Source organism: Orbicella faveolata, unplaced genomic scaffold (assembly GCF_042242905.1).
Source record: "Orbicella faveolata isolate gen_17 unplaced genomic scaffold, um_ofav_v1 contig_46, whole genome shotgun sequence".
In the NCBI taxonomy this organism is placed as follows: Eukaryota; Metazoa; Cnidaria; class Anthozoa; order Scleractinia; family Merulinidae; genus Orbicella; species Orbicella faveolata.
Window position 1 is genome coordinate 16945790 of NW_028301576.1, and position 15703 is coordinate 16961492.

General features: G+C 37.5%; 3 protein-coding genes and 1 long non-coding RNA gene across 4 annotated transcripts in view; 2 read left to right on the forward strand and 2 right to left on the reverse strand.

Moving 5' to 3' along the window:
* LOC110067038 (uncharacterized) overlaps nucleotides 1-12541 on the reverse strand; it is a 69778-nt gene extending 57237 nt beyond the window's left edge. The window contains exons 1-4 of the mRNA XM_089278318.1: nucleotides 12020-12541; nucleotides 5680-5773; nucleotides 3408-3677; nucleotides 2291-2362 (exon numbers count right to left, since the gene is read on the reverse strand). Of these exons, the coding sequence (XP_089134444.1) occupies nucleotides 2291-2362; nucleotides 3408-3677; nucleotides 5680-5743 (406 nt within the window). The 5' untranslated portion in view covers nucleotides 5744-5773; nucleotides 12020-12541. The remainder of the gene's footprint in view (nucleotides 1-2290; nucleotides 2363-3407; nucleotides 3678-5679; nucleotides 5774-12019) is intronic.
* The window catches only part of LOC110040361 (uncharacterized), a 237806-nt gene that overhangs the window by 203827 nt on the left and 18276 nt on the right, over nucleotides 1-15703 (forward strand). The window lies entirely within an intron of this gene.
* Nucleotides 1-15703, reverse strand: part of LOC149098671 (uncharacterized) — a 221759-nt gene that overhangs the window by 124974 nt on the left and 81082 nt on the right. The gene's annotated exons all lie outside the window — the stretch shown is intronic.
* Nucleotides 12981-14923, forward strand: LOC149098678 (uncharacterized). The gene is made up of 2 exons (XM_089278331.1): nucleotides 12981-14420; nucleotides 14778-14923. Exons 1-2 carry the CDS (start codon nucleotides 13009-13011, stop codon nucleotides 14899-14901), a joined length of 1536 nt encoding a protein of 511 aa, XP_089134457.1. The 5' UTR covers nucleotides 12981-13008; the 3' UTR covers nucleotides 14902-14923.

Consider the following 15703-nt stretch of genomic DNA (forward strand, 5'->3'; position numbering starts at 1 on the left):
AAATAGCGTTCTTCTTTAAGTCCATTTAATTTGATTAAACAAAAAGCATGGCTTGAAATGTTTTCGCGATTTATTCGAAATCAAACATACAGAATTTTTTTATTCTTGCATATTCCACTTGCCATACATCGTGATTTCAGAAATTGGTATCAGAATTTCTACAACAGATCTGGTTCGTACAAAATTCACGCGTTGCCGATTTTCAGTTTTTTGGTTTATCGTTTCCATGGAAATATCGATTACCTTAAAAAACATTTTCAACCAAACTTCAATCTTTTTAAAAAAAAACTGGTGTAATTTCCACATCGATCACAGTAAGGGAAGGTTGGTAAAACGCCAATTGAAAATGCTAGACATGGTTCAGAAAAAAACTGTATCGAACCACCTTAAGGTGGTAACGGAGCTACCGACGGAAATGAAGGAAATCCTGTCGCATGCAGTTTACAAATATTTTGCCAGAAAGAGACCTGAGGAAATCAATCAAGACGATGTTCCCTTTTACCTGGCGGTAAACAATACTTTAAAGGCAGACTAGCTCGCAAGAAATGGCTGGTTCAAGTCCGGCGCTGTTTGCATTAACAAGCTCAACGGTTTAATGACGACAATGGTTCAGAAGGCAGAAATTGAAAACGACAGGCTTCGAAATCACATCTGCAGAAAGGCAATGATCCAGACGCTAAGTGGACATGGCATTCCACCCACTCAAATTGCACAACTATCTGGTCATAGGAATTTGAAGAGCATAGAAAACTACAGCACTGTTTCAACGAAACAACAGATGCAAATGTCAAAAGTGCTAAGCAGTGCGGTGGCTGGTACCTCAGCTTCGTCCCATCTCAATCAGCCCGTCCGTCGTCCTCCGACTTCCAGAATACCGGTTAGCAGTCCATGACATTGTTCAGTGGAGCTGTTATTCACTTGGGAGGTTTGCTAAGTACTCAAGAAGCTAGAATCGCACTCGGTCATCGCCTCGTGCGACTTTGCCCTTTATTCGTGCTTAGCGACCTCCACCCTTCTCTTACAAGTTTACCATTTCTTGAATACATAATACCAAACTTCAATCCATTTCCACTGACAGGTGTAATTTTGATATCGATCCGATTGAGAAAGACCGTTAACACGCCGATTGAAAAGGCTTGGTCTGGTCCAGAAAAAAAAATGTATCGAAACACCTTAAGAGCTTCTGCCTGGGAGACCGGGGCAGACTTGGAAATGAAGGTCGGCCGATTTCGCTTAAAATTGGTACACAAAGTTGTTATGTGGACTTATGTAATATGCCAAAGTTTCAGGTTCAACGACCTTCTTTCAGCCGAGTTCTGGATATCAGCCCCTCAGGGGTCCCCAGAGGCAGATTTTTAGTGTCATTTTGGCCACTTTTCAATCTCTCTTTTAGCAACGTACAATTAATTTCAGACAAAACCAAAATCATAATTGTAATGCCTTATCCTTAGGCTTCTATGGGCAAAAGCATTAGCTCACGGGAATTTTTTGTCAGCCTGTGACTGTGATCACAACTTGGTCTTATTTGAAGCATATGGGAAGCAACCGGAAATGGCCTGTTTTTCAGACCGCATATTTTCCATGCCCATGTTTTATATTGTGAGGTCTTAGTATCCCTGCAAAGTTCAGCCCTTAGTTTAGTAATACCAAGAAAAAAATAGTAAGGTTGAGGCTTTTTTACTACGAAACACTTTTAAAGAAATTACCTACTACGCACCTCCTGTCAAACTCTTAATTACTTTTTAAAAGAGATTTTTAGACACAAGCTGCACAATTAACAAACAATCAATGATCCCAAAGTAAATCATTTAAAGGAAATATATATTTTCAAACCATAAACTAGAAATTAATTTTCCTACTGACAGATTTGAAACTAAATTTTATGTACCATTTGTACCCTGTACCCAGGGGACTGGAAGGTGAGGGGAATCTTTATACGTTGATCACAAGAAAAGTAGTCAAAATACAATGAAACAAGTTGCTTACTGAGTGAATAAGTTAGGTGGGAAAAGCTCAGAAAAAAAAAATTTCCCAGAGTACAATCATGATGCCAAAGCTGATGGCGTCTCAAGTGACACAAAATCCATTCTCCCTCAAAGCCAGTTTGATTGGTTATTCTTTGAAATAACCAATAATAATATTTACATGGAGAAAGTGTCAGTCAGGACTGAAAATTCCGATTGACTTTCATTGCAAAGCAGAAGTTAAATTCCATCATGAAGAACAGCATCACAGCATGACAGTGGGCTTCAGCACGCCATACAACTACAATTATCGCTAACAACAGTACCTGCAAACCTGGGTCGCTTAGCATCTGGATGGGTACTTGAATGTGGCAACTCTATCTTCCCAGCTGGTATGTCTGCAAGGAAAACACATCGTCAAATTTGACTGTGCTGGTAAAAATGATACACAACAGTGAACTGCACTTTATAGAAATAACACGACATCACTGTAGTGGTTCTTTAATTATGGATAGCTACAAAAAACAGTAGATATTGTATCAGATAAATAATTCTTATTAGTGAAGTTCTCTTTTTTGGAAAGTTTGTTTAATTAATTCAATTAAAACAAACACAATAGAATATGATTTTTTTAAAATCAAATATTCAACTTACAAGAGAGCTCTACCCCAAAACAGTTTTTAGTTTCTCTGTTCTTGTTTTTTGTGGCAATATTGTCAGAATTTTGTCTCCAAATTGTTTGGTTAGCTCAATAGAAGCTCAACCTACATCATGATGTAATTTATACTACAGTGTATTTTGCGGCTTGAAAATGCAGTACAAAGTCATTCGCAAAGTCTATTTTATTTATTTTATTTTATTTTATTTTTTTGTTTACTTATGTTTAATTTCTACCACTCGCCACTCGGTCTACATGCAAAAAAAGGTTAAAAGATTAACCTACAAGCTGTAGGTGAGCAAAGTTTCTTCATGTTTTTGCACTGGATAAGCACCTAAAACTGACAATAAATTTTGTCTCTAAGCCTCTAGGGTGCATAGCAATCCTGTGTGAGCTTGTTTAGATTTTCACAATTTCACAGGGGGTGCTCCTACAACTCCTAGAGGAAATAACGTTACCTTTAGGGCCCCTCCTTAGCTAAATCTGTACCTATGGGGATGACTTCATAGCAGTAACCAAAACACCTTGATTTGCATCATAATTTCAGGGTTTTCTCAAAAAGACACTTCTTTTAATCTTGATACGTTTGCCACAATACGTTTTTACTTAAATATATGATTTAAAGAATGAAATATGTTCCTTAATTCAGGGCTGTCACTTATTTTTCAAGTACACGGGGAAATGAAAAAAGTAGCTGGGGTTGGGGTCTGCCTACTTCACAAATTACTGACTGCCCTGGTTCAAGACGTTGTACTGTAAGAAAGTGAATCATGTAGTTTCCTTACAACAAAATTCTTTGGCCAAGTTATTTAGACCAATTCTACTATGACACAAGGCCTCGAAGAGTTCACGATAAGGTGTAGTAGATGTTGTTGTATTCCTCCAGTGAAGTAACATCTCAAATGGTTTATCTTTTACATTGGCAGCTATTTCTTCCAATACATCATGAGAAATGTCAAGGCGAATTCCAAGTTTTTCCCACACTGCACCAATCTTCACTGCCAAGTCATCTAGTTCATGGTCACTAGGTGTGCCTTTTTTAAAAGCATCTGTATCTGAAAGAGGAGAAGCTTGCAGTTAACCAATGATGGAATTTTTATACATAACAATCCAAGTGATAAAAACATCATCTACACTGTATCCTTCAGTGAGACATGAGACAATAATGCTATTCAATACCATGTGTCAAACAAGCGTCAGGGTTCATAAGATATTACGACGGAATCCACCAGAAGTTTGAGTGACAAGTGGACAGAAACCTAGTGCCAAGATTACTTACATCATATCACAAACTTCTGTGTGACTGTTTTAAATATCTTCTCAAAAAAAATATTTCTAGCAACACCAAATGTCGAAAAGAAATGTTGAACTTTGAATGAAACACTTGAAAGTATTGGTGAAATGAAACTCATGATGAAATTTTACCTGTGTTTGCACAATTTCTCTGAACTTTGAAATTTATTTTCTCTTGTTCCCATGGGAAATTGTTTTTGGTTTTATTTCAGGTAATTGATGATAATTTATCTTTAGCTTTAAGAACATGTAAAACTTTACTGTAAAATACCTAAAATTATTCTGGTACTGATTTTTGTCCACTACAGTAAAAGCTAAACTTGCTCAATTTTCTATCGGATTTCATCTTAATATCTTTGTAAACAAAATTAAATTTCCTGCTTGCTTAATCCTTTTCCCAAGCAATTTTTTTTTCCAGAATTGGTGTAAGAAGTGAAAGAAAGTAACTGGCAGATTTCTATATTCTGAATAACACAAGGTCCTTTGCCAGATTAGGACCATGTGGAAAAAGTAGATCTTAGAAAGGGCTATTCATTCTTCCAAGATAATTAGCCTTGAATCTGAAAAACACATTAATGCTGGCATCAGCATTTTTTTGAAAAAGAAGGAAAAGATAATATTCTTCACAGATTTCCTTAGAATTTTCCTTTACATAAAACCGAGAAGACAGAAAAGCAACCAAATTTAAAAAGACCTTTAAACTATGTGGTAAATGGTAGTTAACATAAAAACAACTTCTGGTATGTTTTTTTATAAACCGAATCGTCGCAACAGCGCTTATTTAGTGTCCCTGGCTAACAGCTCTCCTCTGGATTGGCCAAAACACAGTCTAAATAGCTTAAATCCTCGCAACCATGTGTTCAATAGGTTTGCCACTTGAACATTAACTTTCATAACATAAAATGTATGGGTAACCACACGTTTTTAAAAATTAAATGTGTTGTTTATGTTTTTCCTGCCGGCTGAGCTTGCGAAAGAGGCAGGAAATGACGTTCTCTCACACTGAATGGGGAACTGGGTACGAGTCAGGATGTCAGTTTCATGCTCGGTCATGTGATTCAGTTTTTCTTTTCTTGCCAGACAGTGCAACAGTTTTCCCACCCTCCCACCCCTTAGCGAATTCTCATCTAAAGTTTATAGAAGTGTATCAACGTTTGGGTAGTTTTTTCCTATTGTTGACTCCGATTCTGTTATTGTTGTGATGTTGATAGAAATGTCAATAAAGTGCTGTTGCATTGTCGTGTGGCAGACAAATGGCATTCAGTGTGTGAGAATTATCTTTTCTTCACAAACTTTTTTGGTGCCCATTAATGTACATTACTCCTTGTTACCTCTCCAGTAAGTCAAACAATTGCATCTCTTGCACTTGTCTTGCACAACATATTTACACTGTACATTTGGAAGCTGTCATCAGTTAGTGGTTAGCGATATTCTGCTATTCTGGTATTCCTGGTTTCAGTACAGGTTCATTAAACTTGATTTGATCACAGTAGGAAAATTTTACTTCCAATAGTCACACGCTTGGTAGCGTAGTCCATTACAGATAATTGTGTCAGTTTCAACCCAAACATGCACCTGGCATGTAATGTTGCCTTATATGATGTGCAGAATGGGTGCATACTGACAATAGCAAGCACTGTCCTTTATTATATATTAATAATAATTATTATCTAGTGTTAATAAAAGTAATCAAGTTGTTCAGCGGACTGTTTTGCACTGGCTTCAAGATGCAATCTATGGTTCAACAAAATACCTAATAACTACCTTGAGTCTTGGATTGGGATTCTTGGTTTGAACTGCTATCCCTGTTATTTTCAGCCGCTGACATAGTAACAAACTGGAGCACTTAGAGATTTCCCTACAAACAAAATACATACAAACAAAACTCATTGACTACAGAGACAAAAGTTAATAAGTAACAAAGCCACTCAAAGAATTAATTATTCCCTTGGAGCGAATAACAACAATCAGTTTACGTCACTAGGGTCATACAAGTAACTGCAAACAAACACTAATGGCTTCTCTACAGTTTAATTGACATCAGCTTCTTGATGGCAGCCATGACTGGACTATAAAATAATTCATGAAAAGAAGGGAAAAGGTTCAGCTTCAAAATGTGAGCAAAAAGGAGAGTCTTGCTAAACCGTACAGTGTGTGCCATTGGAAATCGGCTGGTTTACTTGCATCTCCCATTGTTGTCTAGCTATTGATAAAATACAATTACATGCAGCTGATGCACATAAGTATTCTTCAAATGAAAGTTATTAATCATGAATTTTTTGGCTTTAGAATGTCTGCTAATTAATTAGTGACTATTTGCTCTCATTTTCTATGAGTGATCAGTCAAAGACACACAGCCAAGTTCATTATTTTCTCTTAGAAACCAGTCTAGGTACAGAGATTCTTAAACAGCCATGAAAAAACATCTTACATAAAACATAACCAATTGATGCAACTTTTCAAATAACTCAAAGCAACCTGCAAAGTAAAATAGCTGCTCTAAATTGTTCAAGAGTAATAGAAAATACATGTACATGTAGCCCAGAGAAAATACAGTGTATGTGTGCTGATTGGTTTCATATCATGTTTCTGCTTAAACATTAGAGTGTTTCTTTCAAGGAACGATCAGCTGATTGTTGCCTGATGGAAATTTGATGTTCTTAAAACAAATATTTACCCGAGAAGCAAAACTTCGGGGCAAACGAGCTAGTTTTAAGAACATCAAATTTGCAAAGGGCAACTACACTATAAGACTGATGGTTCCAGCTGAAGACAATAATTATTAACACTCTATTTTCTTTATTGTTCACCACTAAACTTTTTTAGTTGAAAGCTGTGAAAGCCAAATGTAAATTTGATAAAAAAGAAAACAGAACAAAAAACAGTTGTTTTTTTTCTATAAGCCCACTTCTTTACAGAAAATTTTCATGGGCAAGTACTATTCATAAGGGTATTTTCCCCAGAGGACAGGCACTGTCGGCTGACAGTGCCTCTCCGCAGATGAACACTATTGCATCACATGATAAACCAATAAGAATCAAAGAAAATTTAGGGAGCTAGGGAGATGTGGTGGCCTCATGGTTAGTGTGCTCATCTCCAGATCAAGCGGTCTGGGTCCAAGCACTGGCCAGGGACATTGTGTTGTGTTCTTGGGCAAGACACTTTACTCTCACAGTGCCTCTCTCCACCCAGGTATATAAATGGCTACCAGTAAATTAAGTGCTGGGGGTAACCCTGTGATGGACTACAGCTGTAGCATGTTCCATCCAGGGGAAGAGTAGAAATACTCCTAGTCACTTCATGCTATGGAAACTGGGATAAGCTCTGGCCTGATGGACCACTTGGCTTATGTGCACATTTCACCCAAAATTTAGTGGTGAACAAGAAAACTACATATAGATCGTTTTCACTGTCACGCAATAAAAAAATAAATCGAAACCCATCCTATGGAAAAAGCTAGGAAATTGTGATGTTATAGAAGATAGCCAAATAAGACACTTCGCCAAGTTTTAGGCCTGTGCATTTCCCAAAACTTCAGATATTCATTGAAATGTTTAGCAGAAATTTACAGAACTCAGTATGAAAACGCTATGTTGGTGCACATCCGTGGTACACCAATATGGTGGCCGGAAAATAAAGTAAACATCTGGAACTTACTTTGGCTATCTAGGCAACTAATTATCAGTACTGAACAAAAAACAAAAAACCAGAAGCTTCAATACATTTGAAATAAATTTTCTCTCTTCAAAAATCACTTTGGAAGCTAACAAATAGAAGAACGTGCCGTTATGTGGAAATGGCTGCCATCACTTGTTACAAGTCTACAGGGAGTCACCATGTGTACTGAAAAGAACTGGTGACTAGCCTAGTTTGTTTTTCCATCGGTCTTCGAAGCTATCGAGTGGTAGTCAATTTCTTTTTTTTACGATAAATGCAGAAATTCCCTTGTGCTCATTGGCTGATTTTCAGTGTCAATATGCAAACAGACACATGAAATTATAATTTATGCGATGCGTCAACGAGCAAGAGTGGACAATTTGACAATTTGTTATTGTAACAAAACAACTTGAAGTCAGTTTATCATGCATTTGTCCTCTTATTGACAATGTAGTTCATCATAACATCATCAAGGTAGTCTGTAGATCCACTCAGCTATTGCCTTGTGGATGCACAGCTACTTTGACAATGTTATGACAAAATTCATGATCAATAACAAGACAGATGCATGAAAAACTGACATTAATTTGTTAATAATATACATGAAAAAATTACGCAATTCTGATTGGCTGAGAGCAGTGCAGTTCAAGTGTACCACCAGTGCAAAAAGTGTAACACTGGTGCAAAAAGTGTAACATCAGTGCAAATTACACATGTAATTTGAGTTTGTACACATGTAATTTGAGTTTTTCAAAAAGCTGAAATTGCACTCGCCAAAGCGGCTCATGCAATTTCAGCTTTTTGAAAAACTCACTCATGCAAATTGAACACGAAACCGTATGATTACCTATACTAACGTGAAAATGAGTTTCTTTATAACTTAGGTAGAAATGATGTTATGATTTCATAAACTTGGGAATTTCTTATTCCTGTTTATCTCTGACCATTTGTATGCACACTGTAATTAGTCGGGCGAAAGCCAACTAAAAAATTACCCTCGTATTTCCTGTCAAAGCACAGTCCCGTGCAATGGGCAATACCACAGACATGTAATAACGGCTCAACTTTCTTTCCATGATGTCGAATGTGTTGCCAAAAGAACTAAATGATTTAGCGAAGGTCTTACTAGAACTAAACCGCAAATCAAATGAGTTATCAATCAACAGAAAATGTGGACAGAGATTCACTACAGCCGACAGATGAATATTTACGAAAGTTTTAGGTGCTGATAAAGACAAGCTGCATCATAATCAAACTCTAGGAAACATCAACAAAGATGCCACGTTTGACTGCAAAAGTGGCTTTCGTCAGAGTGGAGATTAATGTAATGTACATTTACATAGTTTGTCATCTTTATTTGACCTCTATCATTAAATTTTTGTTATGTTTTTGCTCAAACAAATCTAGAGTACATTATCAAAGGGTAATGACACTGAAACAAATCCCAGGCCTTCTATACATGGTATTGATCCTACTCTAACAATCAAGGCACCATGTGATCAAGTTGACATTTTGTACTTTGGTGAAGATGCTGGAAAACAATGTGTTGCTATGAGTTTGAGTGCTTTGATTTACAGTAAGACAAAAGCAATACATAGCTGCCCGGGCATAGCTATAGAAAGACCCAGTACAAATTATGGAGATGGTAAGCAATACTGTATTCAACACTGTCACAATGTACAGGGCAGGTGTATTTAATGCAATCAGAATTACTGTCAATGATTGGAGATCGCTACATGTCTGAGAAAAATAATTAACAGCTTAATTAAAGTGAAAGCTGCACTGGTAATCTAAATCACTGTGATTTAATAATTGAGGGATATCAGTACAGTATGTCTCAAGACAAGGCTTTTGAATCACTCAACACAAAATTATTCTTCATTTATTCTGACAATAAAATGTATTGGTGTCAGTAGCTATCATACTGATAATGGGAGTTAAAAAATATTTGATTCTCATGAAAGAGACAAATATGGTAGAAGACATCCCTCAGGTACATGTGTACTATTAGACTATACACTCCCTAGTCATGGTGAACTCAGAGTGCACAAAAGGCTTCAAAAAAGTTCAGGCCTCAGGAGTAATCATTGTTTTATTGTGACAGTCCTGTTTTGTATGGTCCAAAATTATAAGGACCACAGTCATCAGCCAACTTAAACGACTGTCCGGTAAAACTGGAAAGAGACCACTGCGCACAACAAGTGATCAACACTCGTAGCTACAGCTTGATTTTTGATCTTAGATCGTCTTGTTTTGCTGGAAAAATTTGTTAACCTGAAAATGAGTTCTTCTTTACAAAGGTAGAAATGATGTTACGACTTTGCAACTTGAGAATTTCTTATTCTTTTTTATCTCTGACCATTTGTATGTAATTTAGCTGTAAAATTGGCTTTCGTCACAAGTGTATTAGCAGTCATGTTCACAATAAAAGTTTCATCCACACTCATCTTATCAGTCCTTATATGGAAATTGTATGACATTTACAAAGGGCCTTAGTCATATAGGAAGGTAATTTGACAAATTACCATTTTAATTTTTTTTTTTTATTTATTTTCATGTTTAAATAAATTGCTGTAAGTTGTCTTTGTGTGTACCTTCAGATGTCATGTTATGATCGATCCAGAATAAACAGCAGTGACGTGCAATGCAGACGGCCAAGCACTTGGAGTATTTACTTTAAATTTAACACACTTTCTCGCCAAAACTATTTTTTTCCAGAGGGTATGGGGGGTATACAGAATACTTGAGGAAATTCTGGAAGGGTGGGGGGGATTTTTGTGGTCAAAAAATGGAAATTCCAGGAAGGAGGGGAAGCCTACATGAAATTCCCTCCGTGGTGGAGGTATAGATGTTTTCTGGAACTACAATACACATTACCACTTAAGTTGTGGATACATTCCATGTGAAGGGCAGAGAATCCTCAGATCGCTCAGATTTTTGCCCATCCATACATGTATGTTCAGTCGCCATTTTTAACAAGCTACCGAGGGATCGCGGGAAAATAAATGACACTGTGTCTTCTGCAATGTGTCGCAAAGGGGTAGACGGCAGGTATATTTTGCAGGGTGCAGGGTGCAGGTTGAAATTTAATTATAACTGAAAAACCGCTGGCATTAAAAATAATTAATAACCTCTATACTCATCGGGGATTCTTACATAAAGTAGTTCGCCTCTTTCACGTAGTGAAAACACGCTGTTATTAATATTTAGGCCTTCTTTGGCAATGTTCTAACTTGTTATGCCGTGTACAGACACCAGAGACTTCGTACGCTTCCCAACATGTTTGTGATCGCACTTGGTTTGAGCGATGTTCTCATGTCCATCGAAAACACAATCGATCCGCTAAAAGTACTTATCGATCGACACGCAGAGACTGGTGAAATCTCTTCAAAGCCATCTGGATGGCCGCTCCACAGATGTCTCCATCGATTCCAGATTTGGCTCGAGTCTTCCCTCAACAACAGAAGATTGCCATCACAAATGAAGCAAATAAATAAAGAAATGAAATAATATAAGATTTTAACCTATGGAATAAACTAGCGCAAGCTCAGTGTGCTTTCATTTTGGTACTCACAGGGAAGAAACCAAATTCAGCAGATATTTCAGATGATATTTCAGATGTTTCTTCAAAAACAATAATTCATTGCAGGCTTAAAATCATAGGAATATACTCTCCTCCCATCACTTCGGCCGGTTTGGCACTTAGGTGGAAGCCACCTTTCTGAGCGACTGTAAACAGCGTCATGTAACAGTCATGGTAATTCTACCAACTGTACGTTCTTTCAAGTGCCAGCGGTTTTCCAGTTATAATTACATTTCAACCTGCAACCTACACCCTGCAAAATATACCTGCCGAGGGGTAGACACGCTGTGACAATGCTGCTTTCAGTCATTTTGTCACTATGATTAGTTGCACAAATTCAAACCAGTTTGAATTCGTGCGACAGTTCGCAGCGACAAAGATTTTCACTTAACTTCTTCATGCCACACAAGGCAAATTGTTGCAGCGACTTGTCCCCATCATCTATTTAACATACCACAAACCCCCGTGTGCCCATCAAATCTTTACTTCCACAGAAATTGAGAGAAATTAAAACACAAGTACTACACTGAATTCATATTCCACCACATTACAAATGGAAATCAATAAAGTGATGCGTAATTCTATGCAGATAACTGATAACTCGAGTCAAAAGTGAAAGTGATTATTTTGTTGTCTGATTTCCGTTGATCTTGTTTCTTTCTAATATTTTAAACTACTAAGTTGTAAACAGTAACTACCATTCGACTTAACATAAAGGGCTTGTTACTTTGGAGATAAAGAAAAGACCTGGCTTTACAATGAACATAAGACCTTCGATCAAAAGTTTAACTTACCTTGTCTCCCGAAACGTCTGAATTCATTGACGCGGAAAAGATTGAGTGAGAAGCAGGAACTCCAACTCACCTTATTACAGCTTAAGTTTTCACCAAACAAACGGCAGTTTACATCACGATAACGCACTGAGCAATCCTCTGAACTCTCAGCTAGTTTCCTAATAGCCCAAAACGCCAGTAAAATCTCAGGACATACAGAATTTCAGAGTTCACAGACGGCTGCATACGCTGCTCGCCAGAGGGAGAGTCCGAGAACGAGGCGGAATGTAATACGGACTCGTTCCCAGTTACGTCCGCGAGTTGTCTGACAAAATATCCTGCTGATTTCTACCGGAAGTTGTGGGGCATGCCGGGTTAAAAATTGGGGGAACTAGCTCCAGTCTCCATTATAAAAAAACACGCGCGGAAAAAATGGCGTCAATTTGTTTTCATTGTTTACTATGTAGTCCGCCAGGGAAAAATAACCTTTTTTCTCATACTGAAGCTTGAACTTTGGGCTTTAAATAGACTTTCTTATAATTTTAAAAGAGTAAAGCAGGTATACTACTCCCCAGCTTGAAGATAAATCGTTTAACTCACCAGCTCTGACAGAAGTTCGTTCGCGGCCCGGCGTCCTTGTTTCTAAGTCAGTTAAGCCGACAACTTTGTTTGTGTTTGAGACCGACTGAGGTACACAGAAGCCTTACATTACTAATAAAATTTTAAGAAAGGTGATGCTAACACTGTGCTTTTGTTTGAGATAGTTAAATGCAATGTCGAACAAGAAGCGCGTGTTTACATTCCCCCGATAGGATTTTAATAACCCGCGCGAGGACTCGCAAACAGTTTCATCCATAAATGGCCTTAGAATCTAGCAGAAAGGTCTTGGCAGAATTGTATCTCTGAACAAAACTAAAGGCTTAAAGGGGTAAAAATATCACGTCTAATAACCCATAAAAATAATTTCGGAAGTTAAAGTGATACCTTGCGTGACCCCTATCAGCTATACCCTACAGCTACGATCACGTCATCACCAGATGCACCAAAAGTTTTTGAGGTTTGAGCAATACTACTGTTACCATGCCCAAGGTCTTTAGTTGTTCCGACTGCGAAAACAACTACCAAACAGGTCGTGGATTAAGGAAACATTTCCAAACCCACCCAAGCCACAAGCGCGAAGAAAACGTAAGAAACCCACCCCTGCAAGCTGCTGCTGCAGCAAATAATTTCCTGGACGTCCCGCACCACCACCGCTCTGCGAGGCTAAAGGAACTTTTGAAACTTTTAACACCAGATGAATTTTCAACTGTGGTTTTGTGTAGTATTTCCAGACATGTGTCAACTTCCTCATTTCTGTTATCAAGAAGTAAACTTACACAGGGCTCAGTTTCCGAAAGCAAGTTGCGAGGAGAACTGGAAGTACTTGTTGCGATGGTAGCCGAGTGTTACCCAGACTCGCTTCTTTATTCCTTGAAACAACAGTCAGTTTCTACCCTTTATTCCAAACCACAAGATGAAGGTATATTCCCGAATTATCACTCCAAGGAAAAACTTTTGACTCCAGCAAAATGCCGAGAATGGGTTCATTTTATTGACGATTTAAACATGCCTCAACATCAACAAGAAAAAGTTGAGCTGGTCGACTTTGTTATTTCACATAAGGATGGAGAGTTTTTTAAGAGGACACTCATGCCAGTCATTTTTAAGAAGAATTTCAATCATTTTGTCCAGTTTGCAGCCGAACTAATAAGTAATTTTGACATTGGCTACACTAAATATCAAAACATAGTCCGAAATCAGCTTGGTAAAGAACTAGAACATGTTTTCGGAATCAACATCATGGTACCAAAAGATGACATGTGTGAACAGCTAAAGGTGCAAAAGGAGGCTCTGCAAGAAAGTTTGTCACTAACTTTTACTGAACACAATGGCGTTGTTGCAGCATACACAAACGTTAAAAACACTGTGGAATGGCTACTTAGCAAAAACACTCTGCAGGAAACAATAATGGTCCCTAAAGAAAAATTACTTGTTTATCACTACATTGATGCATTCCCATGGATGCAGTGGAGTAAGTTCTTTACTGGAGAACCAGCAATAAGAGTCAAATTAGTGGAGCCCCACAACCTGTTAAGCTCCACTGTTACAGTGTATTCTTGGTTAGGGCCAGATAACTACAACCATGTAAGTAATCTTGGACTAGAAACCCTTCAACAGCTGTCCAGTTTGAAGTCAGTTTATCACCCAATTCTGAAGAAGAACATAGAAGTCATTGTGCGTGGTGTTACAGATGGCTGTCAGCAAAGATCACTTACAGGAAGTTCTTCTGCAAGCTCCACTTATCCAATTCCTGAGTCACCAGAACATCAAAAGCAACTTGGGGATATGAGAGTCATCTGTAATGAGCCTGTGTGGAAAGTAGAAATGACTGAGAAAGGAGAAGAACAGTACAAGACAAGGTTGGGAAAACAAGTAGATAATACTGAAAACAGGTTATTATTTGATTAACGGCACTTAACTGAAATAAATTAATAGAATTGCATTTTTAGAAAGAATAACAGTAGGCCTTTCCAGTGTGAGCAAACATGAGCATCATTCACTTTTTAAAACTTGAGTCTTCCAAATACAAAACACAGGCATGAATGATAATATACATTCATATTATTATACGGTGCAACAGTTACATGTACACAGTACCCACACACCAATCAAAGGGAAAAACTAATGGGATTCAAAGTGGAAAACTTTATTAAGAGGTTTTGCACTACATGTACATGTATTCATTTTGGAAAGCACCCTTCTGTCAATTTAAATTAACAAAAATGTTTACTATCATTAATTTATGGCAGACGAGAATATGCAAAGAAGCACCTTGGTCAAACTGGACATCCTAATGCTTCTCAACTTGACCTAGCAAATTTTTACCCAGCAATGATGCACCAAGCTACAAGAGCTACAGAAACTATTGTATGAAGAATTTGCCAAGTAGCTGATGCTCTCAGACAAAATAAAAAACATAGGCACGCAAGGCGTGCAAGAGTTATTTTTTTTGTGTGTGAAGTGTCGGAGATAGGAGCATTCATGGTACAGTAATGATTTGGTTAATTTGACATTTTTTCTTTGGTTGCGATGTTACATTGGTCATGGTAAGATAGCTAAATAGTAAGCCATAAAATGTTTGACTGAACAAACTACAGTAATCTGACATGTCTCCAGATTAATGTAGATACCATCTTATTTTCTAACAGGCAATTTGATTCATTCTTTGATACAACCCGGTGTGACACGCGCACATGCAAAACTCCCTCACTCACCGATCACATAACCCTTCCAACTCCCAAGAGGAATTTTTGCTCAAAAATACTCAAGTTAATTTAGGGACTTTTTCGCATTTTATATGAGACGTAAGTTTACCTTTTCACACAACACAACACAACACAACTTCACTGAAAATAGAAAGAAAGAGATAAAAACCTCTGACACGTTGAAAGTCTGATTTAATTAAATTGCACTTTAACTTGGTGCTGCGCAGTCTTCAAAGAACATTTGAACAGTTTTAATACTTTTTACCTTAAAAAATAACGGACTGAAATGAATGTCATCAAATAAAACTTTTAAACTGCTACTGCAGCGACGTAAAAACCGTCCAGAAATGAAAGCTTTTTTGTTTAATATCCTGGAAACAATAGCCGATAACTTGTCAGCTCTAATTGAATTTACTCCCATATAAAAAACAAAAGTGTTAAGTTACCATTTATTACTAAAGATAGCAAAC